Genomic DNA, 24,883 nt, shown 5'->3' on the forward strand with positions numbered 1-24,883 from the left:
GGTTCCCCGGGTTCCCACAGCCCCGCCCAGCCCCGCTGCTGCCCTGGGCTGGCTCCGGGATGAAGGAAGCTTCTTTCAGTTCTTCTGACCGAACCTGATCTCTGAAATGACACTGGGCAACTTCTACCAGGGTTTCCCTGAAGAGCTTCCAGTCTAACACTCATCAAAGAAGGAAATCATTTGAGGCATAAGAGTATTGAGTACCTAACATGTCTCAGTGGTTCAAGTTCCACTGCGAGGGCAACAGGTATCAGGTCCCTCATTCCAAAAGGGATTTTTGTGCTCCAAAATAATGTCAGAGCACACAGTAACATTACTGATATGTTAAAGAAAAAACTGATATGTTAAAGAGAGAACTGGAACGAGATCATCCTTCCAAGCCAAACTATTCCATGATTTTATGACATTATTATTTTGTTAGTGAAAATCTAACAGCAGGTTAACAAAAATGGTGTCACCAGTACAGGTGGGAAACATGGAATGCTATTAGACAGTTGATTTCCAAGAGATCACAAAAAAACTCATAAATTAAAAATCCACTGGTCTTTACTCAAGTAAAACTTCCAACAAGTCAGATATGTCTGGAGTTAAATCCGAAACAGACTGAATTAATCCCAGGTCTGAAATGAAACAAACTTTGCAAACATCCTTTGTAAACTCTTCAGTATCTCAGAACTATAAAACTACCAAGCATCTCAGTTTCCTGCAGCTATTCCCTACAACAAGATGCCCAGGCAACAACTCAGTGTGAGCAGAAAGTTAAAGAATTCCTGATTTTCTCCTGGATCTGAGATGGTTCATGGTGCTTCAGCTCCCTACACTGGGTTACTGCTGGCTCTCAGGACTGGTCCCAGCTTCAGAAAAGTTTCACTGCAAGCCCCTGATCCACCGCCCTGAGGAAACTGTGGAATGCTTTGGTGAGACTTTCTCTAAGGAAGGAGTGCAGGATTCAGTACACGGTGATTCCATTTTGTAGCATTTCATTAAGTGGATACCAACAGCTACCACAGAGATTCAATCTAGCGCATTGATCAGAAAATACCTTAGGAAAAAGAACACTGTAATTGCCTTAATCAGCAGGGAAAGGCTGTGATTCGAATCAGTTTTAGCAATCAAGAAGTTAAAACAGTCATTTGGCAAAGTCACATGCAAAGACATTTTGGAATAGGGCACGTACACACACGCTCACGCACTGCTTACCCTCCATGGCTATGGTTGAGCAGAATGTGGGGGGAGGTTAAAGAAATTTACCAAAAGAAGGGAAAAAAAGAAAAACAATATTAATAAAACTCAGCAGGAAAAAAAAAAAAAAAAACAAACAAACCCAAAACGTGTAGCAATCAGAGACCAGTTAAAAAGCCTGCAATGAAAACGCATCCTCACCAGAACCGGCAGCCACCTGTGTTAGCTCTGGGCCCTGTGCGACAGAAGAGCTGCTGTGCACCCCTGTGGGCAGTGGAAGGGTTTGCCATGCACCCCATGCTTCCTCCTGACTCAACACACGGGCAGGAGATCATGCAAAGCTGGACAGGAGCAAGCCAGTGTGGTGAGCAGCAGAGTGCTGAGTGGAGCAAGGGCCTGGGAAACCTCTCCTGGGAACTCTGCTGCTCCCTCTGCACACACAGTCCAGGACTTGATGCATTTAAGAAAATTCTGTATTCATCTTTCTGGAACTTCTTGTTTAGGTAAGTCATGATGGGAAATACATGGTCATTTAACTGTGCAAGACTTGCTCACAAGAACTCATCACAGCCATGGCCAGGAACTACCAAGAACCCATTCCAGATGATTCCCAACCCTTGGAACTCTAGACCCGAACCTTTCAAGACTACAGACATTGTGTTTCTCAGCCCTTGGTTTCTCTTTGTTTATCCCCAATATCAACACCAATATTTTGCAGAATTTTGAGTTTCTTTGTGGAACTGGCTGACTCTGCCTCACCCAGGAGCTCTCTGGAGCCTGCCCTGAAGGCTCCTGAGGGCAGGAAATTCCAATCCTCTTCATTTGTGCTCTCCCAGAAAAGGGAGTCTGAACTGGGTGTACAGAAAAAGGAGTCTGAAATGAACCCCAGAAGCATCTTCAGTTTAGGACTGCAACCATTAACAAAGCTATGCCAAAAAGGAATGGGCTGTTTTCTTCAAGGGGCATAAAACAATCCAATTCCAAGAAAATTTTGACAGAAGAAAAAAACACAGCCCTTCTTTCCTACTCAAAGAGCTGTTTAGTACACAAATCCTGTTCACTTGTCACTACTGATGTCTCTGACTGCTCAGGTTTGTTTGCTGTCAGAAGTCTGTATTTCAAAAACATTTTTTCATATTCCAGCATCAGCATTTAGAAAGGAAATTTTAGAGAAGCTGAATTTAGGAAGACATCTGTTACTACTTTTTGACGTTTTCTGAGGCTTGGCAGCTCGTAAAGCACTGGCATCAGTTTATGATAAATAATCCTGCTCAAATTCACCACTGCTGGCTATTTACACTGATTCTTAAACATTCCAATAATCCCAGAACATGAGCAGGAGTGAGACAGGCTGGCAGTGGCTGGGATCAAGTTGTGCTGAACACATTGCTCTGCAGGTTCTGAATTTCATGTTCAGATGAACTGGGCTTTTTCTGTATTTCCTTAAATCACCTAAAATAAGGGTCACTTATCCCAACTGCTGTGGCCACCACACCATGGATTCCTGTTCTTTACTACAGGTCTGGCAGGGCTGTTTCCTGGAGATTAGAAAGGTGGCAGAGTCCCACAGGCAGGAAACAGCACACAAAGGGATGATTTTGGGAGTGCCTGACATCCTCAGGAGCAGTTCTGTGGACACCAACTGCAGCAGGGGCAGGACACTGCACCCAGCAGCAGCATCTCTGCTCCAAAACCACTGTCAAGTTTCAGTTTTGGCTTTATTGCTATTTATGGGAAATGAAACAACACATCAGGAAGTACCTCACTCCCAGGTCAGACAGCCCATTTCCCCTGTTCCCTTGTTCCCCAGAGCTGGTAGGGTTTGAGGAGCCCTAGTGATGCAGCAAGAGCTTTTTGAGCACTGCAGGAGAGGTCTCACCTCCTGTGACCAAGGACAGGAGACTCTGGTACCATCTGAGTAACTGGGATCCCTGGGAATGCTCCATCCTGCTCAACAGGGAGCTGGGTCCATTTGGGATACCTCATCATTCCAAACTACAAATAAGCTCATCTGGGCAGGTTCTAGGTGAGGAGCACACTAAATCACAGCCAGGGAGAACCTGAATTCCCCCTCACCCCCCTGGAGAGCTGCCAGGGCGTGTTTGCCCCATGACATTATTCACTCATGAAGTTTGGTCCCCTTGCTTTCCATGGTCTCTACTTCAGGAACACCAAACTACCTCAGAGCTGTCATGTTTGATTTGCTGTGGGTATTTCATGTGGCCCTGGTGATGTTCCATTTTCTGGGGGGTTTCCCCTACCTTCACACCCTCGTTGTAGCTGTCCACGGGGCTGTTGAGGCTGGCCAGGCTGCCCAGGTGCCCGGGGGCTCCGGGGCGTGGGGGCTTCTTTGGCGGAGCTGCGTGATCTGCTCGACAAAAAAATTGTGATTTTAGAGCAGCAAGGTGTCAGAGGCAGCTGGCACCCTCCTGCTCTGCACTGCACAGGCTGCATGTGCTCTGCTTTGCCAGAGATGGGAGATCTTTAGGTGTGCTGCAGGAAGTGCACTGTTTGTGGGAGCTGCACTTTATGAGAGCAGGATTGTTTTAGTTAAATATTTGAAACTCCTTTTGGGTGGTAACTGCTGCTGCTCTGGGCACAGCTACCCCAGCCCTGAGATGGTGTCATCCCTGGTCCCACAGCTGAGTGCCAACATGCTGTGTGAACCTGGGAAACTGGATTTCTTCCCAGCAGCAAATTGTGTGATTCATTTTTGAGACTGAGAAACCCAATTTTAGGTGTCTTCTGCTGTTTTACATGTCTGAACTCCACCCGGGGTGAATTCCCACTCTGACTCAGCTTGCTCTAGACATTTCCTGCTTGTTGATCTAAACACTTCCTTGGCTTTGCTGACTGCATGTCTGGGGCCTGCATGGGGAGCCTGAACACACAGCACACAAACATCAATGTGTAGTACCTGGAACTGAATCCACCCTGTATGGAAATACTGCCACGAACTTTTGTTCACTACTGCTGCTACAAGACTTGTAATCAAATACTCAAAACGTCAGCATCTGCATTTACTGCTTACCTGGTTTTCCCACAGGCTGATATATGTGCTGGTTACCAGCCTATAAAATCAAATAAAATAAACATATAAAGTAGTTATTGCAGTGCTTGCAGCTCTCATCAGCACTATCTCAATCTCAAACACCACGAGCAGCCAGCTCTCAGCACATTTCCCACCAGCTGAAAATACATCCCAATTCACCATCATCAGTCCCCCACTACAGGTCTCTTACTTACAGCAATAAAAGAATTTGCATGTATTTTGTACTGCTCACAACAGCCCTGGCCTCCACATTACACTTCATCCTTCCTTATTACTCAAAGGTGGTGAGACAGTCACGGGCATTTTGAGTCTGTGCCCACAGATCCAACTGAAGAGGTCATGATGGTGAAGGAGAAATGACAACACAACAGAGAAACTGCAGAACTTCCTGCTGAATGCTTCTGTAATGGGAACACACTTTAAAACTGGTTTGCTTTTTGGTTTTGTTGCAAAGCTCTTACTCAAGGCCCATTTGCTCATCCACTTGGAAGAATTTAGTAACAGACTGAAGTGACTTTCCCTGGTAATGGCATTCATCCATCCTTCACACCAACCTCATCACTGCTGTGAGCAGCCCAAGAGGCAGCACAGTATTAAGGAATATCTCTGTGTCAACTGCCCTGGCCCTCAGGGGTGATTTTAACTTCCCCAAATCCAACAGGGAATATCATACAGTGGACACAAAGAGGTCCAGGAAATTCCTGTGAAAGTAACTTCTTGGTGCAGGTATGAAGGAAGCTGACTGGGAAAGGTGATTCCTGGAATTGCTGTTTGTAAACAGAGAGGGACTCATGGGCCAAGGGCTGACCAGTGGCTGCCTCAGTCATGGCCAGCACAAAGGAGCTGAGCTTCAAATTGCTGGTGGTAGGAGAAAAAATTCCAGCAAAACCTTGGCTATGGAGGGAGTGGACTTTGGGTGCTTTCCAGGAAATAATGAGGTCCCCTAGAAATCTGCTTTTGAAAGAAGTGGAGTCCATGGATGTCAGGTGATTTTTAAGAGCAATCTTTAAAGAGCACAGAGGCAGACAATTCCAGAGTGCTGGAAATCAAGCAAGCAGGGCAGAAAAGGGCCTGGCAGGGCAGGGATCTTCCAGAACTTAGGTGGACAAAGGAAGTGTACAGACTTTGGAAACAGGGACAGGTGGCATCTCTACAGAGATGCTGTTTGCCACTGCAGGGAGAGAATTGGTGCTGACAAAGCTTGACTGCAGTTTCAGCTGGACAGCACCACAAAAAGGGCTTTTTAAAAATGTCAACAACAACAGGAGAACCAGAAATTACACTGGTCTGTTGTTCTGTGAGGTTGGTCACCTCAAAAACAGGGACATGAAATAGAGACATTCAATCATGTCATTACCTTTGATTTGTGCTGTTAACCTAAGTATTTCAAATCTGATAACCCCAGGGGGAAAGAAAAAGACCAAGAGAGAGGCAGAAGAATGGCATCCCACTAAAACAATTCTTGCAATTTTACTTCCACAAAATTGTGTATTGAAAGTACAGGTCAAAAGAATGTGATCAGACAAGAACTGCCAAAACGTGGGTGGTAACTTCTCATTTGTATCACTGCCCAGTTTCTCATCCTCTCAGTCAGAAACTCAAATTGACTCACAGCAGCATTAAGCATTTCCCACTGCAAATGAAGTCAGAGTTATGTTCTGAATCTACTGAGAACTACAAGATCAAATTCTGTGACCAGAAATGTAGTTACCATAAATTAGAATCTCTTTTAAAACCCATTTTGTCCATGACCATGAAGTGTTTTCTTCACACCCTTTCAGATGGGGTGTGATATCGGACCACCTCATCTGGGCAGAGAGGACTTCCCCTGGAAACAGTTTGGAATCTGTAACCTGTGGCATGACCTGAAAATCTCCTGGGCATCTCAAAGCATCTTCACAAGCAGTACAAAATGCAGCAACACTTTTCTTGCTCTTTTATATAAAGATGCAACAACAGTCAAGGCCTAACAGTAACTAACAATCTTCTCCAAATTAATGGAAAAATCTTAGGAGCTTCCAGACATGAATGTCTCCAGAGACTGTTCTGCAGTGTGTCACTGATACACTCATTCATTACTGTCTTGGCTGCAAATGCAGGAAGAATTCCTAAATTCTTAAAAAGTGAGGAAATGCTGAAGCTAAAGCACAAGTTTACAGTCCCATCCCAAATGAAACAGGAGGGTGGATTTAAAATACCCACTGCTTTCCTGGGGAGAAACAGTGGATGAGCACCAGGTTTGTGTCATTAGCAGTGCCTAGCCTAATCCGCCTTTTCCAACAGTATGATCCAGAGATTCCAGGGGCAATTCAACAAGTGAAAAAATGGTTTTAATTAAATTAAACAGACAGGAGTTAAGCCACTAAGAAAGAACACCCGAGCTGCAGCTGCTGTCTGGGAATAAAGGAATGGCTGTGGGGTTTATTCCAATTGTTTCATAGTGGATCATTTACCCCAAAGAGATTTCTGAGTAATACAACAGCAACATTTACATTCCTTGTGAGAAAACCCTTCAGATATTTAAACAACTGCAAAAGTTACTTTAATCCTGCTTCCTGTTGACAGAACTTGCAGAAAACAATCTCCATTTTTAAATAAAAGGCCAAATTCTACAGCACATGAGCACTTGGAAATTATTGTAATATATTCATGGAAACATTTTAATATTTGTTTCAAGAACAGCTTCAAGGGGAGAAAACAAAAACAACCAACAAACCCCAAATCCCCCAAACTGCTGCATGAACCACTTTGCTGTGGCTGCAGTTCCCACAGAAGCTGAGCCTCTTGGAAAGCTGTACCACCATGTAATAATAGTGGAAACATTTAGCAAAACCTTTAAATCATCTCCCACCTCCAAGCCAGCGTACAGCACGTTCTAGCAGGAAACTGGAGGAAGAGCTGGGAGAGGAAAAGATCCCCCCACACTTACAGGGCCCTGGAGAGCTCCGTCCTCGCGGTCAATGCTGCCTCTGGAGTGCCTCATGTCGGGTTTCTGAAACAGAAATCCAAGGATTCACTCTGTGCTCTGCTTACCCAGTGATATGCCCTTGGCTTAGAGGCAGTGTAAAGACAGGAAAATGCTGTTTAAAACACACACTGACAAATCCAGATGTCATTTCACTCCATCCCTGCGCCCCCACTGCCGCCACCGGAGCCTTGGCTGCTCCTCCTGCAGCCGCCCCCAGCACAGAAGTCAAAATGCTCCAAAAAATATCCAAAGTACCACTGAGCTGACACAACACTGGAAAATCTGCATTTTAGTTTTCTCAAAGGCAGCAAAAGTTGGGGTTTTTTTCTGAGAAAAAAAAAAGAAAAAAAAAAGCTTGCTTCCCAACAGCAAAATTCCAACCACAGGATGAGAAACGCTGCGCATTAATTCCCGCTTCCTGCCCCAGGATGGCTTAAATGTACTTGGCTCCCTCTCCAAGCAAATGGGGCCAATTACTGGAGCTCTCTAAACACTCCATGTGGATAGGGCCAGCCAACAAAGCCATCCAGATGCCCTTTTCTTCCCATACAAGCAACAAACAAATTTATATTTCATGTGTTTTCAGCACAATACAGGAATCCAGGGCTTGGTTGTTTCTAAAAGCAAAAATAAAACCACACCGATTTTGATTTTTTTTTTCACACATAAACCAGTCATTTTTCTCACAGAATATCCTCGAGTTGGAAGGGACTCACAAATACCACTAAGTCCAACTTCTGGCCCTGCACAGGAAAACCCCACTTATCTCCCCAGGAAATCCAGGTATGTTTTATTTATTCTTCAAGGACAACGTTGATTTCATGGAAAGACAAAGGAATAGTGGATGTGAAGCCAAAGTTAACACTGATCTGAAGACACAAGCTTAGCAAAATTACAGTGTGCTTCTTGTGCATCAATTCTGGCACTTAAAAACAGGATTTATCTGACTCTCTCCTACAAGACTGAATGAGGAGTCACTGATAACTTAAGAGATAAAATGGTCACACATAATATGGAAATAACAATTTTTAAATTTAGAGAAATGTAGGTGTAACTAAACACAGTGCCACTTAACTGACCACATGTTCCTTCAGAGTTAATTTCAGGGGAAAAATACATCCTTTTCTTGTTTTAAGGCTATTTGAGATTCTTTCTTTCTTTAAAAATACTAAAGAATAATTCCAACTCACAAATCCTACTAAATGACCCTAAAAACCAGCAGGGCAGAAGGAACCTGCAAAAGCACAGTAATATTGATCTTCTGTCATTAAAAACAGTTCAGTTGTGCTGCCATGTCAGAAGGGCTTGCATTTGGGATTTTCATTCAGTCTTCTGCACACTGAGTGGGGCACAGCCAGAGAGAGTCACTGCCTGAAAGAACTTGCAGATTAAAAATAGAAAATCATATCAGACAGGGAAACATTTAACCCCCTCTAAACATGAAGAACTGAAACAGGCACAAGTGGTCTCCTCATTTTTTTCCAGGAATTTGTGACAAATTTCAAGATGAAACATACCATGACTCATCTCCAGTTTATTTCCTTATTATGATAAAGGAATTTTTTTCTGATTGAAGTCTCATTTGATATGAGTATGTCTGAAACTTCTCTAGACAGGTAAAGTCATGATTCTCATAGTATTCTTCAGCTAAATCAAATAGTTATCCTTGTTAAATATCCATATAAAGCATATGACAAACTACATTTCTATTACACTGATGCTCACAATTTGCCATCATTTCATGTTCATTTCTAGCCAGGGAAGTGCCCAAACTCTTTGGAAATAACCAAAGACTGTTTCATCACAGGGGTCTTTAATGCTCTCTGCTTAGCAATTATTTACTCAATAGCAATTATAATTGCTATTTACTTATACGAATTTATTACTCAAAAAATGCACCTTAAACCATGGAATGGTTTGGGCTGGAAAGGACCTTAAAGATCTTCTCATTCCAACCCCCTGCCATGGGCAGGGACACTTTCCCCTGGACCATCTAGACCACATCCCTCAGACCAGACTCCAGAGACAATGAAACACTGAGCATTTTAGAAGAGTCAGAAGCACAAAAATGCACTCAAGTCCAAGTAACAGGACTTTTTTTCCTAATAATATAAGAAAAAACTGAAATTAGCAGACACAAAACCCATCTCCTCTCCTTGTCATGCTGAGAAGGTCCCTCCTTCCAGCATCCAAAGGCTCCAAGTCACAGGAACAATTCCATTCCCCAAGTCTCCACCAGCAGCCGACGTGCAGAACATTGAGTTCCCTCCAGGACACCCCATGTTGGACAGCACACAACCCACAGCCCAGGAACTGCTGCACAGAAAAGCTGAAAATGCTCACCAAATATTACAAAAATGGTGAGTATTAACTTGGTCTCCACACAAACAGCTTGGAGATGCTGCTCTGGCATCTCCAAGAACTTGATCCCAAACTGCAGATCCCAAGTGCCAGGGGGTGATGGCAAAGCTGAGGGACCCTGAGCAGCTACACCTCAGAAATAAGGAAAAAATCCTTTAGCAGGACATGAATTTCTTTCAACTTCCACAAGCATTCTCCTGTGCTCCATCAAAACCTGGGCAGTCAGGAACACGTGGAACAAAAGAGAAGTGTTCAACTTTTGTGTCCAAGGACTGAGAAAAGTCCCAATTATATATTTACTGATTTTAATGTTCTAATAAATTCTAACAACTCCCATTTGACTAAATGATTTTCTGGTTTATTCTCTTGTGTAGATGTGTAAATGTCAGAAGGCAAATTATTTTACAGTAAAGGTGATTTTGATGATCAAACTCCCATTGTATTTTAAAGTATTATTCAGCAGCAATTCTTCCACTTCTGCAGTTGCAAGAGCTTTGAGCCCTTCATGCTGCCACAACACAAATGCATTGCTGAAGTTTTAATTCTGAGATCCTTCAGCTGTTTAATGCAACATTCTCTAGGTCAACACTCAGCCTCACACCAAACCTGTTCTGTACTTCACATACCATTTCACAGCCCCAGACAACACCCTGCCATGTTCCCAGTCCCTGCCATGGCTCGGGACCTCCCAAAAACCACACACAGAAAGAACTGTATGTTGTTAAAATCTTGCAGAAAAACAAAGTCCTTCAAAATTAAATGGATTTTTTTTTAAATAAATAAGCCTACTATCTGAAATCTTTGGAAATGCCAAGAAGAATTTTCAGACAGGATGTGTATGTTGACAAAGTGGGACATAAGCCACTTTATTTCCAGTATTTCTGGTTACTTGCTAATAAAAGAATATGTAAGCCTTGGAGTTCTCAGGACATACTGAATTGTAATGTCTTGGTGGGATTTTCTCAGGCTTAAAATTAGAATCTTATTTTAGCAACAGTTCACATCAATTAGACTTGAATTGCAGTTCTCAGTGTCAAAATAGGACAAAAACCACAACTATGTGGGAATTTCAGAAAAAAACCCCGACGAACTCAAGCATGATAAGGAAAATATGTGAGTTATTTCTTCTTAAGCTATCCCAGAAGGGACTATAAATTTCTTAGTACAAAACTGTTCTGTCTGCTGAGGAGTTACTAACAGGCATGCACATATATATCTTTATTTATCTGATTAAAAATAATGTACATAACATCAGCCCAGCCAGAAAGGAAGGTTCAAAATGGAAACTCCAAATAAAGGAAGGAGCAGGCAATCAAATAGGCCTAAAAGAAGAGATGTGTAAAACGTTCAGAGATAATTTCTGATTGTTTTAGATTGTTTGCAGTGCAGCCATTTCATCTTCCACCTGAAGCCCCAAGCTTTAGGGGCACTAATGCTTTGTGTCTCCTGTTCAGCTTTCTCAAAAATAATTCACCTATTTCTGTCCTTCCTCGAGATGATCCTCTCCACAGCACTTTTATCAATAGAGCATGAAAATTTAATGATCACAAGTTTTAATCAGTGTCCATTAAAGCTGGCAGACCTGAAGTGCTGCCTCCCCTCCCTGTCAGGGGCTGGAGTATCAGTCCTGGATCCCCCAAAATCAACCCCTCCACCAATTCTCTCCTCACTCTCCAATGAATGTATTTGGAACAATTTAAAATCAAACACTTCCTTACTCTTCAGTTTTTACACAACAGATTTATTTTCGTTCAGGAGCTCCCCATGAGGAGACACCTGTTTGTTTTCCCTTTTTACAGCAGAATTTCCAGAATTCTGGATTCTGTTAAGGCTGCAGCTTGAAAACAACATTTTTATCCTTTCAAGTACTAACTAGTCCCATGTTCTCCAAGGACCAGTTTCAGGCAAACTGCTTACACTGATAACAAGCTCCCCAAAGACCAGCACATTTCCATTTCAATGCCACTGCACTGAATTCCCCCTCTGGGGAGTCCCCTCCAGCAGCATCAGTGCTGTTTATCCCTGTACCAATGTGCTGTGAGTTCTATTTTCTCCCTGCAGAAGCAGCAATAAATTTCAAGTCATGAGCAAGTTGGTGTTACTCTGGGGAAACAAAAATTGTACCAACAGAAACTCACAGAGGATTTTCCATCTTGTTGCAGTGTCTTACAATAAATCATTTGCAGTTGCTCTCCTGTGAGTCCAACTCTCAGTAGTACAAGTGGGATGTGCTCTAGAGCCTGAGGATTGGGTAAATAGAGCTGTTTTTGGAAGCAGACAGTTTACACTGAGAACACTACACGTGGTTAAAAAAGTTAAATATTATAGTTAAGTAAGTTAAATATTAAAATCTGACTCTGTTGTTCTCTGTGCTGAAAAGGACAAATATTATTTGAAACCTGTCTAAAGCAGGCAAGGGAGGGCCAGATTTCTTCTCTCTAAATCACATGGAATGAAAATAGGGGAGGCCCTTCTTCCCAGGGCAGAAATGTTGTCACTCAACTAGAGGACCCTGGCCAAGGAGCATGTGTATTATCTGGCTTATTTCTATGCTGGACATCATTATATGGCCTTAATGCCTCAATAAATGACTTTTTTACACGTGTTTGGACTCTCATGTCTGAATTGTGGATATTCTTCAGGAGACCTGCAAGGCTTCCAAGAGTGACTCCTCGCTGTGACTTTTCCACATCTTCACTTCCTCAGGGCTTAATCTAGAAACTCACCCACATTCCTTTTCCAAGAAACACCCATCCATAAACTGAATATTCTCCTGACACACATCCTGCTATGGGCTCAAAGGCACCCTATGGCTACCAGCAGCTCATTTAGCTCCTGACATGAGGTATAAATTTGTAATAGGCATCCAAGGGTGAACATTTACAGTCAAAATGTTAATGTGGAAAGAAAAAGAACTGAAATTTCTTATGGATTCCAATTCCTTAACAGAATAGATGCAAGAGAGATGGTGTTTCCTCACAATAAAACAAACACAAACTCGAAACACAGCAAATCTCTCCCAAACAGATGCTATGAGTGTATTACAGATAAAAGAAAAATCAGCAAGTTCCTTCTCTATGTCAATTTGAGGGATGATAAACATCCTACACTACAAATAATCATCATTTATTCTACACAAAAAATCAGAAAGTTTTCTGCAGAAAGTTCCCACACAACCTACTGCCACCCCTGCAATGTCAATGCCCCATTCCCAAGAAAGCTGATTCCACAAAAAGTTCTTGAGCATCTTTCAAGTTTTAATTGTCAGTGGGATGAGTTTGACCTCTTGGGTTGTGTAAGTCACAAGCAAGTGGTGCCACACAAGACAGGAAAAACTAATGCCAAAATTAGGGAAGAAATTTTCCTTTCCCCTCCCTCTCTTCAGACCAAGCAATCTGGGCACAGGGATTTGTTTGCTGTCATCCCAATGGGAAACTGCAAATTCCCAAAATGGACTTAAAAGGAAACCAGTTTCAACACCCATTAATCAAAAGTCACTTCTTAGCTCAGGCACAATGTGGATCTCAGCTAGAACATGTCCTGGACATGGGAGCATCTACCAGCAGCTCCAACACAGGAGATTTCCAAACAACAACATTTCCGAAATATGCCTAAGGTCAAGCACAGGGCTGCTGTCTGCCACAACCCACACACAGCTCTGTAAATTATCCCCTGTCCTGTGAGCCTCAGGCACCCACAGGCTCCTGGTGACATTCCACTCCCACCTTCTACTCCATCTGTATCCATCAGCCTCGAGCAGGAGAAATTTAACACTCAACTTGAATTTTGACAACTGGGAAGCCACAGCTGAACCAAAAAACCATATACCAGTGGCACTGACAACAATTCTCAGTGGAATTGCAGAGAAACACCATCAGAACATCCCATTACCAATGAATCTTCTTCCTGCTTGTGGTGAGGTTCAGAGCTTTTGCCTCCTCACAGAGCTCTCTCTTATATTATTTCTTCCCACTAACATGTGTCATTATTCCTCCAGGGCAAGGCTGGGTACAACTCTTAGCACAGCCACAACTCTTGGATGGTTACATCTTTTTCAGGGGTAGAGTTCTGTGTAAGAACAAAAGTCAACCTCCAGATAGGCACAGAATTATACCCACAACTTCCCCCACACAAACACTCAACTGGATAAAATGAGATTCACCAAAAGCCACAGCTGTTCAAGAGATCTGAAATACAGTTCTCACTAGCCCAACACTTATTTTAAAACCTGTTTCCAAACCCACATTTTGGGGGTCCTGTATCCTGTAAATTGTCTCATTTCACAGAAATGACCGGTTTTAATGAGCTGCAATACAAAACCCAAGAATCAGAAGGAAGTAAGAAGCTCTGTGAAACAAAGAATTACCAGGAATCGTTCTTCTTTTTCGAGCCAGCGCTGATCCTCCTCCATCTCCTGCTGCTGCCGTATCAACCTCTCCTCCATGAGGTGTGTGGGCAGAACCTGGCTCATCCCACGGATGTCCAAAGTGCCTGAATCCTACAATCCACAGGAAATTTATTCAGTCTCACAATTTCAAATTCCTATCAACAGGTGCAAGAACTTAGAGATGATAAAAGGAAAGTTTTTTAGAAGTCAATTCTTGGCAGCAATCAAGCAGAGTTTCTGCAGCTCCTCAAAAGCTGAAGCAGAGCACTGGAAGAAATTCCCTCCAACCCTGAAGTTTTTATCTGCCTTGCTCTTAGTCACTGCAACCAAAAAAGATTTGAAAGATTCTGTTCTGTTTTTCAGCAACATTGTCACTTCCTGTGTTGCACTTCATTTAAGCTGGACAACAAAACCAGACTTATCAATCTTGTTTTCTTGGTCTTGAGCAACAATGTAACCATCCAGTTGTTAAAAGCTACAAGATACATTTTTTAAAATCAAACAAATACACTCTTCAGTGTTAGCTGACAGCGGCAAACAAAGCATGTCACAAAAACATTTTTAATGAATTTTTGTCCAAATATTTATGGCTGCATTAAGCTTACAAAGCATGTCACAAAAACATTTTTAAATGAATTTTTGACCAAATATTTATGCCTGTCTTAAGCTTACAAATACTCCACATACCATACCCCAATGCTGCCTGGAAATCATTAGGAAATAGTGTATAAATTAGTATTTTTTAAAAGCCGAGGGAAATTTGGTAACAAAGTTCCCTGTATTTCAGAGACCACTTAAATGTTTATCAGGAACACAGGGAATAGAGCTGGTTAGAGAAGAAAAAAAAATTAAGACAGAAGCTGCAAAAACTGAATCTTTGTGGAAGGAAAAAAATGGTATTAAAAAGTGTACAACAGTGGAGAACAGAAAAAAAAAGACAGGAGGTTAAAGGGGGAATTAATTTGATGTTCCTCAGCAGCTCAGTGCAATCATGACAGGCTGGAGAGCACCCAGAAGGAATTCAGCTCAGGAACAGTCTTCTAGACCCTCTCATTTTCTCTTCTGGGTAAGTCACAAAGAAGTCTCAATCCTTCAGCTGTGCTGGGTATCTCCCAAGAGATTTTTTTTTAATGAGTGTTCCCATCTCTGTGAACAGCAGTAAGTTCCAGTAAAGCCTTCTCTTAACAAACACCAAATATTTGCTATCACTCAGTTAGATAAGTAGTAACAACTTCATCAAGAATTCATGTGAAGTGATACTTCATGCCCAGCTGTCACTGTCATATTTTCTGAAAAATCTCTTAGCCTAGGATTCTTCTTCTGGGAAGCTGAGAAGCCTCAGAGAAAAAAGGAAAACAGTATTATCTCATTTGTTTCTCCTGTGTTTTGCTGCTTTGGAATGTGGTTGGAGATTGTTTATCCAACATGTGAATTGTTTTTTACTTAATGACCAATCACAGTCAGGCTGTGTTGGGACTCTGGAAGGAGTCATAGAGCTTTTCTTTATTATCTTTTAGCCTTCTGTCTATACCCTTCCTCTATTCTTTAGTGTAGTTTAGTATTCTTTAATATAATATAGACCATAAAATAATAAATTAGCCTTCTAAGAACATGAAGTCAGATTCATCATTTCTCCCTTCGACAGGGGTCTCAGAAAATACAAGACCCAGTCCACTGCAGTGAGGCAATTTTAAAAGCACCAGAAACTCTCAGTTCTCTTGGAACAGATCTACCTAAATAACAGAAGTAATACAATTTATAATAATAAAAAGTGCATTGAAGTGTACAGAACACAGCAGCAGATGTGTCAGATCTCCTACCTCCATGTTGGGTTGCCACACTGATATTTCCTGAGGCCGATGGTTCCAGGAATCTGTTTGATCCAGGAGAGAAGCCTGCCCAGGATAAATGCTGCCTGCCATGGCTGGTATCCCATGAGAACCAGGGTAGCCAGACACCTTTAGGGGGCAAAAAACCCCACAGGGGCAAAAACAAAGAGAAAAACGGAGATATTAGTAAGACCTGTGCTTCCCCATAATGGAAACATCCCCTCCAAGACATGAAAGCAGAGAAATTACTCAATTCAAGCAGTCACTGAGAGGAAGAAGGAAGCTGAGCCAAAATATGACACCTCTGTTTTAAGTCTTTAAGGATGCTCATCATAACATAAGTATTTTAGAATAACTGCAACAGTACAGAAATACAGCTTTTGAGGAGTAGTATTTTATGGTTTCTATCAAACCAGCGGCATCAGAGCATGCTCTAACCTCTGCAGGCAAGGAGATCAAAGTCCTCTGAGGACAAAACTCAATCCATAGATACATATGTAAGAGCTCCACATGCAGAGCTCATGTTCCAGGTAATAGGAGCCTGCAAACATCACCCTACAGAGCCCCACAAAAATGTACCCCCTGCTGTATCTTACAGGCTTAAGGCTTGAGTGGCAGCATGTAATTAGAGTGCTGAGCTGAGTGGCCTGGGAACTTCTCTGCAGGAAAATCCAAGTAGTTTTAATGAGCCTGAAGTACTTATTAAATCAATGAAAACCTCCCTCTCTTCATGGAAAAAAATCCCCTTGACTGAGACAGCTGTAATATGGCTGTAGCCTTGAACAAACCTAAAATTGCTCAAAGTCCTTTAAAGACAAACTTTTGTTCTGAATTTCTTCAGCAGTTTTAGGAAGAAAAGCAAGACCTGTGAGTATATAACATGGTAGAGCTAAAGGCAGCAGCTATCAGGACACAGAAAATAAAATACCAATGACCCCAAGGAAAGGCCCCCAGTTAATGCCATTTTATAAAGCCAGTGATTTCACAGCTCAGCACAAATGTCAACATGAACACCACATTCCCTCAATAAATATGGAAATGCCCAATGTGTTTCACTGCAGTTTCAGGAATCTGAGCACCATATCAGATGTGGAAATATTTACCATCTGGAGTAAACCTACCAGGCTCAGTTTGAGTTTTTTTTTTCCTATGTAAAACAAAACTCAGAACTGAACTGAATTAAAATAAACCATGTAAGAAGTGCATCGATCCTACCAGCTGCATCTAAACCCACATTTGTAAAAAAAAACAAACATGCATGGTATTAAATGTAATACCTGGTAATGATTTGGCTGTACCATATGCTGCGGGCTTGGATAAAATCCTTCACTGGACCTGGGGCTGGGGTAACCAGGTCTACTGGGCTGTAAAGAAAAAGGAATTTTTAGAATCATTAAACACGCACACCTAAACACAGAAAATTATGTTTCAGTCAGACAAACATTTACAGGTTTGGCAAACTTTAAAATAACCACAAAACATATTTTCTATAATTACAAATACTTTTTAAAAACAACTAAAATTAAGTTTTCCTCCATTTTTGCTTGGCAATGGATGCAGCTGAATTGTTTGCTCAGTATGTCAATAAATAATTCTTGCTCTGTGAATTCTTTGTATTTATTTAATTGCTTGCACTCAATGACCTGCCCTGTTCTGTTCCACTCTAGAGAGAACATAATCTAAGAACCTAAGCCTTAAATCAAAATTCCAGGTGCAATACAGTCTTGTTTCCAATTTTTGCTGTTAATTTGCTGCTTTTGTGACTGTTCTCAAAAGTAAATTCTTTTGTTTCAGTAAGAATAACACAAACCAAATGGATTTATTTGCATGGCTATTGCCATGTGATATTCTGAGGTATAAAGTTAGTTCTGATTATTAACTTCTGTGTAACTAATAACCTCAACATGGAAAGTGCTTTTGATCATATTCTGAATCTTCAAAGGTATAGTTGAGGGTTTCTTTTTGAATTAGGAACAGCATTCTGGGTATTTCAGGAGGAGAAAAATTAACCAAAAAGGAAAAAAACCTTAAACTTCATCATTCTGCAAAGGGCTCTCTCAGTCCTTCTAGCAGTTAAAGGCAACCAGAATTTATCATTGCTTGATGAAAACATTCACTCTCATTCTGGACTAGGATGTTTTCTGTCTCAGGGTTCTAACAGAAATATCACTGTGAGATACAAGTGATCTCATAGCATGGATTGTGAGACCTGGGAATTGTCTGAGGATGTGCAGGAGTTTTAAGACCAGCAACAATCTGCAACACTTACAATGAATCAGCAGAAGAATAAAAAAAAAATCAGTTGTCACATTAGAAAATTAGATAATAATTAAAGAGACACTTAAAACCTCATACCTACAAGATTCCACTTGTTCCAATGCCATTATTAAACACATACATATTTTACACAAAAGAAATGTATTAAAAAAGCTAACCAACAACAGCATCAGAAAACCAGTTTATTTCTACAAGGACATAGCAACCCTCTCAAAACAGATTCTCCCCAGTGGAAGAATTAACTGCATTTTTAACATATCTTTGGTCAAGTGTTTCAGTTCATACACCACACAAAAAGGTGCTCATTTCAAATTAAGCATTATACTGGTTCAATTTATGCAGTTTATCTGCTTCTGTAACTTGGAACATTGTCTGTTTAGACAAACACCAAATCCTGCTAATTCATCTCAGATGACTGAAAAGGTTGATGGATTGTTTGCTGTTTCTAACTCTGAAATGAAAACAGCAATTCCACTGCCCATATTTTCTATTTGCCATCAAGGTACCAAAATGCAGAACTAAGCTCAGAAATCTGATCTATCAGGCAACAACCTGGAAATGGAGAGAAAAACACCCCAAAATCCCCAAACAAACACAAACCCTCCCTCTCCCCTCAAACCAAAACAAAAACAAAAAGTTGCCTTTCTATGAGTGCTGGGGAATGTGTGCAGCACAAGGTGCCACACAAGTACTCCTAGAATCATTATCAGAATTATTATTAATAAATTATTATTCTAGAACCTGGGAGGTCCAGGAATTCACCACAACTATCAGGATACAGACAATATGCTGGTGACTGCACAAAATTTAAATTCTTCAAAATACAGGTTTGAACTTTTAAGCAACATCTTACAAAAATAACTCTGAGGGGAAGCAGAGTGAGAGGGAACTGGAGAGGTTGGACTCCCACAGCTGCAGAAGCCATCAGTGACATCCAAACAGGACAGAAATGAAAATGAAGTGGAAACTAAACCACGTACGTTCCTTGGAAACAAACCCCTCATTTTCTGTCCAGAAGAAGGAAAATGCAATTAGCTGACTCCTGTCCTGTCACTAATGTGTTATAAATAAACTTCATGCTGGCCTGAGAGCTCATTAGCCAACAATTTACAGGAGTGCTACAAGCAAGAAGGAAAAGGAAAAGCCAGGACACAGTTTTGTGGCAGCTCTGGGGTTTTTTTACAATTTCAAGTAGAAACAGAAAATCTTTAAAGCAGTATCACAGCACAGATCAGTTCTAAGCACAGTTCAAGCAGAGCTAGGTCATTTCAGGCAAAGATTCCCAGATGGGGACAGAACTGGCCAAAATGCCGTGGTTTGAACCAACCCATCAGGGCAGGCTCTGAAGAAATAAATGGAATAAAAAGAAAGTTTATGTTTGTTTTTTATTAAACACACGTAATTTGCAGTCTTAGCTACCTTGGGAGGAGCTTCATCTGATCCTCCTGAGTCCCAGGACACTGTGACTTGTCGCCTGGATTCCATTCTCATTCGTTCTTCTTGCTGCAGCTTCTCTTCCTCCAGTATTGTACTAAAGAAAACACATTGCAATCAAGCAAAACTCCAATTTCAGTGACTAACAAACCTCTCCCCACAGCCCTTGCATTTTTCAGACTAATAAACAGTACTTAACTTAAAATGTTATAAAATTACCGAGAGCCAAACTTATTTCACATACACTGGTTTTGTGTGTGGAAAGCAGTATCAAGAAGAAGTATTTCTGTAGGATTACCAGGGTGCTTCTAACAATGAAAACAGCATCAATTTTCAGAAAGCTGTGGTTGATCTCACACACAATTTTTTTCCATAACAGTTCTTTTTATGTGCAATTACACAGAGAAGTCCTCAAAGACAATCAATCAAGCACTTACTTGCATGAAAGCTTAATCTTCACAAGAAAATATTCTATTGAACTGCTGCAAAGGTTCAAAACAAACCAAAAATGTTCTTTACTGAAACTCAAGAGCTTCAGATCACTGGGATTTTTTTTCTTTTTTAAAAGCAAGCAGTCAAAAATACTTCTTCAGCTCTTATATTTTAGCCTAACCAGGAACACATTCAGCAAAGCAATTTAGCAAAACAGAAAGATCTGACAGTATTCACTCAGCTTCTAAGCATTCAGGTCAAAAGGCTGCATTTTCACAAAGTACAAGACAGTAGTAAAACCAGTTTGCTACTTACCACTGTTCTGACTATTAAAAAGCCTGTTTGAAGCTGAACGTGCTCCTGCTGCCCCCACAGCCAGCCTCCTCCCAGCTCTGCTATGTGGCTTATTAATGTTGGATATTTGCCATTTGAAAAAGACTCAGAGAGAAGCTTTGAAAGAGGGAGCTGCCAATTCCTTGGAGCCGCACGCTACGCGGACGCTCTGGAGATGTGAGCAGGGCAGATGCCCCCAGGGTAAAGACAATCCTGTGGAGGAGCTACTCCAGTTTCTTTATCACTCAGGAGTTTCCAGAAACAAAGCTAAGTTCTGAGTTTATAATCTCCTGTTCAGTCTGCTAAACAACCACCCAGAATTACTCATTCAGGGGATGAGATCAACTCCAGCAATCTATTCTCATCGTGAAACTTCACTGCTTATTTCAAGAATAAATTCCTGCTGGAGACAAGAACTTTGCTTTTCCTTACTCAGCCAAAAAAACCCCAAACTATGCCGCTTCTAAAAAGCAGAGAAGCTTGTCTCGCTGCAGCTAAATCAAGTTTATAACTATTGCTGCAATTTCAATCCATCACTGCTGAAGCAACACAAGAATGTGGAACAAAAGCAAAATCAGACGAGTTATTCGTAAAAGTCACCCTGCTAGAACTACCATGGAAACACAGCTACAACCCAACAGAGGGAATGAAGAGAGAATCCTTCAATTTTACCTCTCTCTTCCTTCAGAATAAGGAAAATGCAAGATTTCCTACTTGAACCTATGAAGAACTGGCATAAAACTCCTGCTTTAAAGCTATGTCACACTTCAGGTATCCTGTATTTTTATGCAGCATGAGAAAGCAGCCAACAGCCATGAACCATGATTATCATCTTTCCAGACAAGACCTCAGGATTAAAAAAACCCTCGACAAAACAAGACCAAAAAAAAACCCCCAAAAAAGTTTGCCCAGATTAATGAAAGTGAAATTAATAAAACTCAGGTTTTTAACCAAGCTGTTGATACAGCAGTTGCTCTAATCTCAACAAAAGAATAGAATGGAGTTGGCTGGTAGTAGCTGGCTAAATTTAGAGATGGCTTAGTGACAATTTGGGGCCATGTGTGGAATTTGTCACAGCACAGTCCTGGTTTTCCATAGAAAGGAATGAAACCCCAATACCTCTGCTTTGCTATCAAAGCCATTTCATCTAGGGTGCCCCAATGTGCAACACCATCAGCTTGTATCACCAGAAATGACACATTTCTTTTGAAATTACTTCTTTTTCTTAACACAGGCTCAGCTTTTTGCCTTACAACTGCAGTACAACCTCCCTGCTCGTGCCATCAGGAGGTTCTTTCCCAGCAGCCCAGAGCAGCCTGGCCAGAGGCTGATGGGCTGCAGCAGCATCTGTACTTGGATGCCCTTGATTCTGCTGACAAGAATATAAAATAGAAATGCCTCAGAGAAGCACTATTAGAAAAAACCACAAGGAATAGAAATGACTCACAGAAAGGTCTTTGTTTTCACAAAGGGAAGACCGGTCTGTGGATGAAGGAAGAGTGTGCCAAGAGATATTTTTGACGTTTCCTCAGCGCAGCTGCTCAAGTTCTTTGAACAGTTTATTAGAATTTGCAGAAGGTCAGGAGAAGTCAGATCTAGGCATATTTTCCCAAACTGCACATACTTTTAGCAGCAAAGAGGAGCAAGCAGAGAATTCTATCCCTGTGGTTCCCCTAGCAAACCTTGAGGTAGCATAGACAAATTTAACTCAACTTCTCTGCAAGGTGAAGGCTCAAGAAAAATCTCAACTATTAAAAGTTTTCATAATTGATAAACTTACTTAATTTACAAAGAACTTTTTACTGAAATTGGCCTGTGGCAGCGAAAAAGAAACATTTATGGGGACCTTCAGTGTAGGAATATTTAAATTACTAAACTGTATCCTCATATTCCAAAAAGGCACAGCAGCACCAGTGTCTCCTGCTACACTCGTGTGGGAACCTACATCAAGTGCTGACCCCCCAAAAAGCACTTCTTTCTTTCTCTCTGCCATATAGAGCAACATACTTGCACATATTGTTCTATATGAAAGTACTTTTATATGGATTATGGACTATTCTTAATGGTCACGGGCAAAGAACAGAGGAACAGCAAAGCATTTTGCAGCCTCCATCATGTATCTAAGTATGTGTTAGAATCTTTTTTTTTGTCAGAATGCCATAAAAGACTCAAACTGCCCTCACCCTTACCAATTTTCATTTATAAGCAACATTTCAGGATCTACATCAAATGCAGCAATGCAAAGGCTTTTCCAAGACACAGTGAAAAAAGTCATTAAATGACATTAATTTGAAAATTTAAAATCCTTTTATATTATTTACCATTTAGATTATTTATATAATTTTGCAAGACAAAAAATCTCTTTACACAAAAACAGCAAGGCAACACAGACTTCCCAATTTAAAAAAATCCTATATTCCAATTCTGACCAAGTCAGAATTGCAGGAGTAGCAGGGTAGCACCTCACTGCCCTGACCTAATCTCACTTTTAACCCCCCTCCACCACTTGAAAAGGGGACTTGGAATGCAATCATAAATTACATTTGGAAATCCACAATCCACCCATTTGTTTCTGTGTTTGCTGGGAAGACTGACTCAACCACATCCACTTCAGACAGATCAAATGCTATAAAATTACTACTCTAATAACAGTACTTAAATTCATATGTAGCAACAAATAACAGTGCATAAATTGTGCAGAAATCAGCACCTTTGCCTTGCACAATCAGCTGCAAATTCAGTTTGGGTAAAGCAGCTGTTACTATGAAACAGAAAAAGCACCAAATAACAGAGAGCATGTGAAATGCTTATGCTCCCATCTACGCTATTCCAGATGCAGAAGATTTTTCCCAAAGCCATGAAGTTTTTTTTTTCATTAAACCAGAGAGGAATGAATGCTGCAGTGCTGTATATGACTCCAAGCAAACATCCAGTCTGCTCTCAGCTTGAAGAGACTGCCCTGGACAGCATCCAGAACGAGCAGCAGCAACACCACAGGGAAAGGCCACCAGGGAAATAGATTGTTTTTGCAAGTTCATGGGAATTTGAGTTCTGAAACCCAATCTTCCCTAGCTGCCTGAGACTGCCTCATCATCAGGGAATTGGCAACATTTCCAGTGAGAGGCTGGCTCTGTCTGGAGCAGCAAAAAGCAGCCCTAAGGACAACCATGCTGCCTAAATTTGGGAGATAAAGGTCACCAGTTTGGTGGGGCAGAAAGTTCCTTGCTTTGGTGGGAACAGCGTGAAAACTGGATTTTAGGGTTGCAGTGGCCCCAGGAGAGAGGTTGCCCTGTAAACAAAGCATCAAATGTCCCAGCATGACCAGAGGAGCAAACACCCCTCCACAGTGGGTGCACTTTTCATGCAGAATGAGATGGAAGGGGTGCCTGGAGGTCCCAAGTCTGATCTCCTGCTGAAGCTGGGCTCCCTGCACAGCAAGGGCCAGGTGCTCTGAGCCTTTTCCAATCCAAATCTCAATGTCTGCCAGCATGGAAATTCCAGAGTCTTTCTGGGTGACCTGTTTCAGAGCTCACCCAAGCACACTGGGAAACATTTTGATGTGTAACCAACGAGATCCTGCCTTGCTGCATGCCCTGAGTGCTGGTTCTGAGGACAGCCAGGCTCTTGGAGACACTCTGGATTTACTCATCCTCTTTCCTTTCTGCTGAGATACTCTCCCTGCTTGGCTTTACACACCAGAGCCATCTTCCAGTCACTTTTTCAAGGGCTTTATTCTCATCTGTGCCAACCAGCTTTAAGTTAACAACCTGGCTGCAAATTATCAATCATCCTGTATTTTCAGAGCCAAAAAGACCAAAAAAAATTGCCAATTTCCACTTATTACCCAGATCACACAACTGTGTTGCATCTTTTTCTTGCAATCCCTGCCAAGCCCTGACGTCCCTCCCTTTGTGTTAACTCCCCACAGTCAAGAAGATGGGAAGTTATCTGTGAGAAGGGTCAAGTCTTTCCTTAGTTCTACAAATAATTAGTCTACACAGGAATTCCCAGGGTAACAGATGGTGGAACTGCAGGAAATGTTAAGAATTAGGAAAAAACTTTAAGGTCTTCCAATTCTCCATACATCAGCTCTGAGATAGCACCACAATTACATTCAAATTGTCTCTCATTTTAACCACCAGTGAATTATCTTAAACCACGAACATTCAGTGACAGCAAAAACATAATACTATGAAAATAGAACATGCCACAAAGCACAACTTTGAAACAAAATTTGAAGTAAAACCAAAGAATTCAACAATGAATTACAAGAATTCCCAGTGTGGATTGCCAGTGAGCAAAAACCTAAGTGTTACTCAAAGCTTGTGTTGACTTACGCAAAATATATCCTGAGCGTGAAATCCAAAAGTCACAACATTTGTGACCCAATTTGGTCACAAATATCAAATGTGCCTGCACATTATCTCAGTGATGTTTCTAAGCTTAAATATCCCTCCCACTTTGGGGCTGGTGAAATCACTGGAATATATTACTGCAGAATAAACTAAGGTGTGAATTTAGACTGGTCTGCAAGGTGTGTGCTCACACTCATTCCAAGATAAACACAAAGGTAGTTTATATCCTGGTTTACAAAGGGCAAAGGAATTTCTGTCTATGATGCTGCATTT

The 24,883-nt window shown here is 41.4% G+C and overlaps 1 protein-coding gene across 11 annotated transcripts in view; it reads right to left on the reverse strand.

Moving 5' to 3' along the window:
• PTK2 (protein tyrosine kinase 2) overlaps nucleotides 1–24,883 on the reverse strand; it is a 188,217-nt gene that overhangs the window by 2,846 nt on the left and 160,488 nt on the right. For 6 of the 11 annotated variants that reach the window (XM_030968664.1, XM_030968588.1, XM_030968624.1 and 3 more), the window contains 8 exons: nucleotides 19,476–19,587; nucleotides 17,057–17,143; nucleotides 15,771–15,908; nucleotides 13,930–14,061; nucleotides 7,164–7,226; nucleotides 4,214–4,253; nucleotides 3,444–3,550; nucleotides 1,201–1,209 (listed from right to left, as the gene is read on the reverse strand). In XM_030968664.1, coding sequence (XP_030824524.1) covers nucleotides 1,201–1,209; nucleotides 3,444–3,550; nucleotides 4,214–4,253; nucleotides 7,164–7,226; nucleotides 13,930–14,061; nucleotides 15,771–15,908; nucleotides 17,057–17,143; nucleotides 19,476–19,587 — 688 coding nt within the window. The other 5 variants (XM_030968597.1, XM_030968615.1, XM_030968640.1 and 2 more) reach the window with 4 other exon arrangements.

Source organism: Camarhynchus parvulus, chromosome 2, assembly GCF_901933205.1.
Source record: "Camarhynchus parvulus chromosome 2, STF_HiC, whole genome shotgun sequence".
Taxonomy (NCBI): Eukaryota; Metazoa; Chordata; class Aves; order Passeriformes; family Thraupidae; genus Camarhynchus; species Camarhynchus parvulus.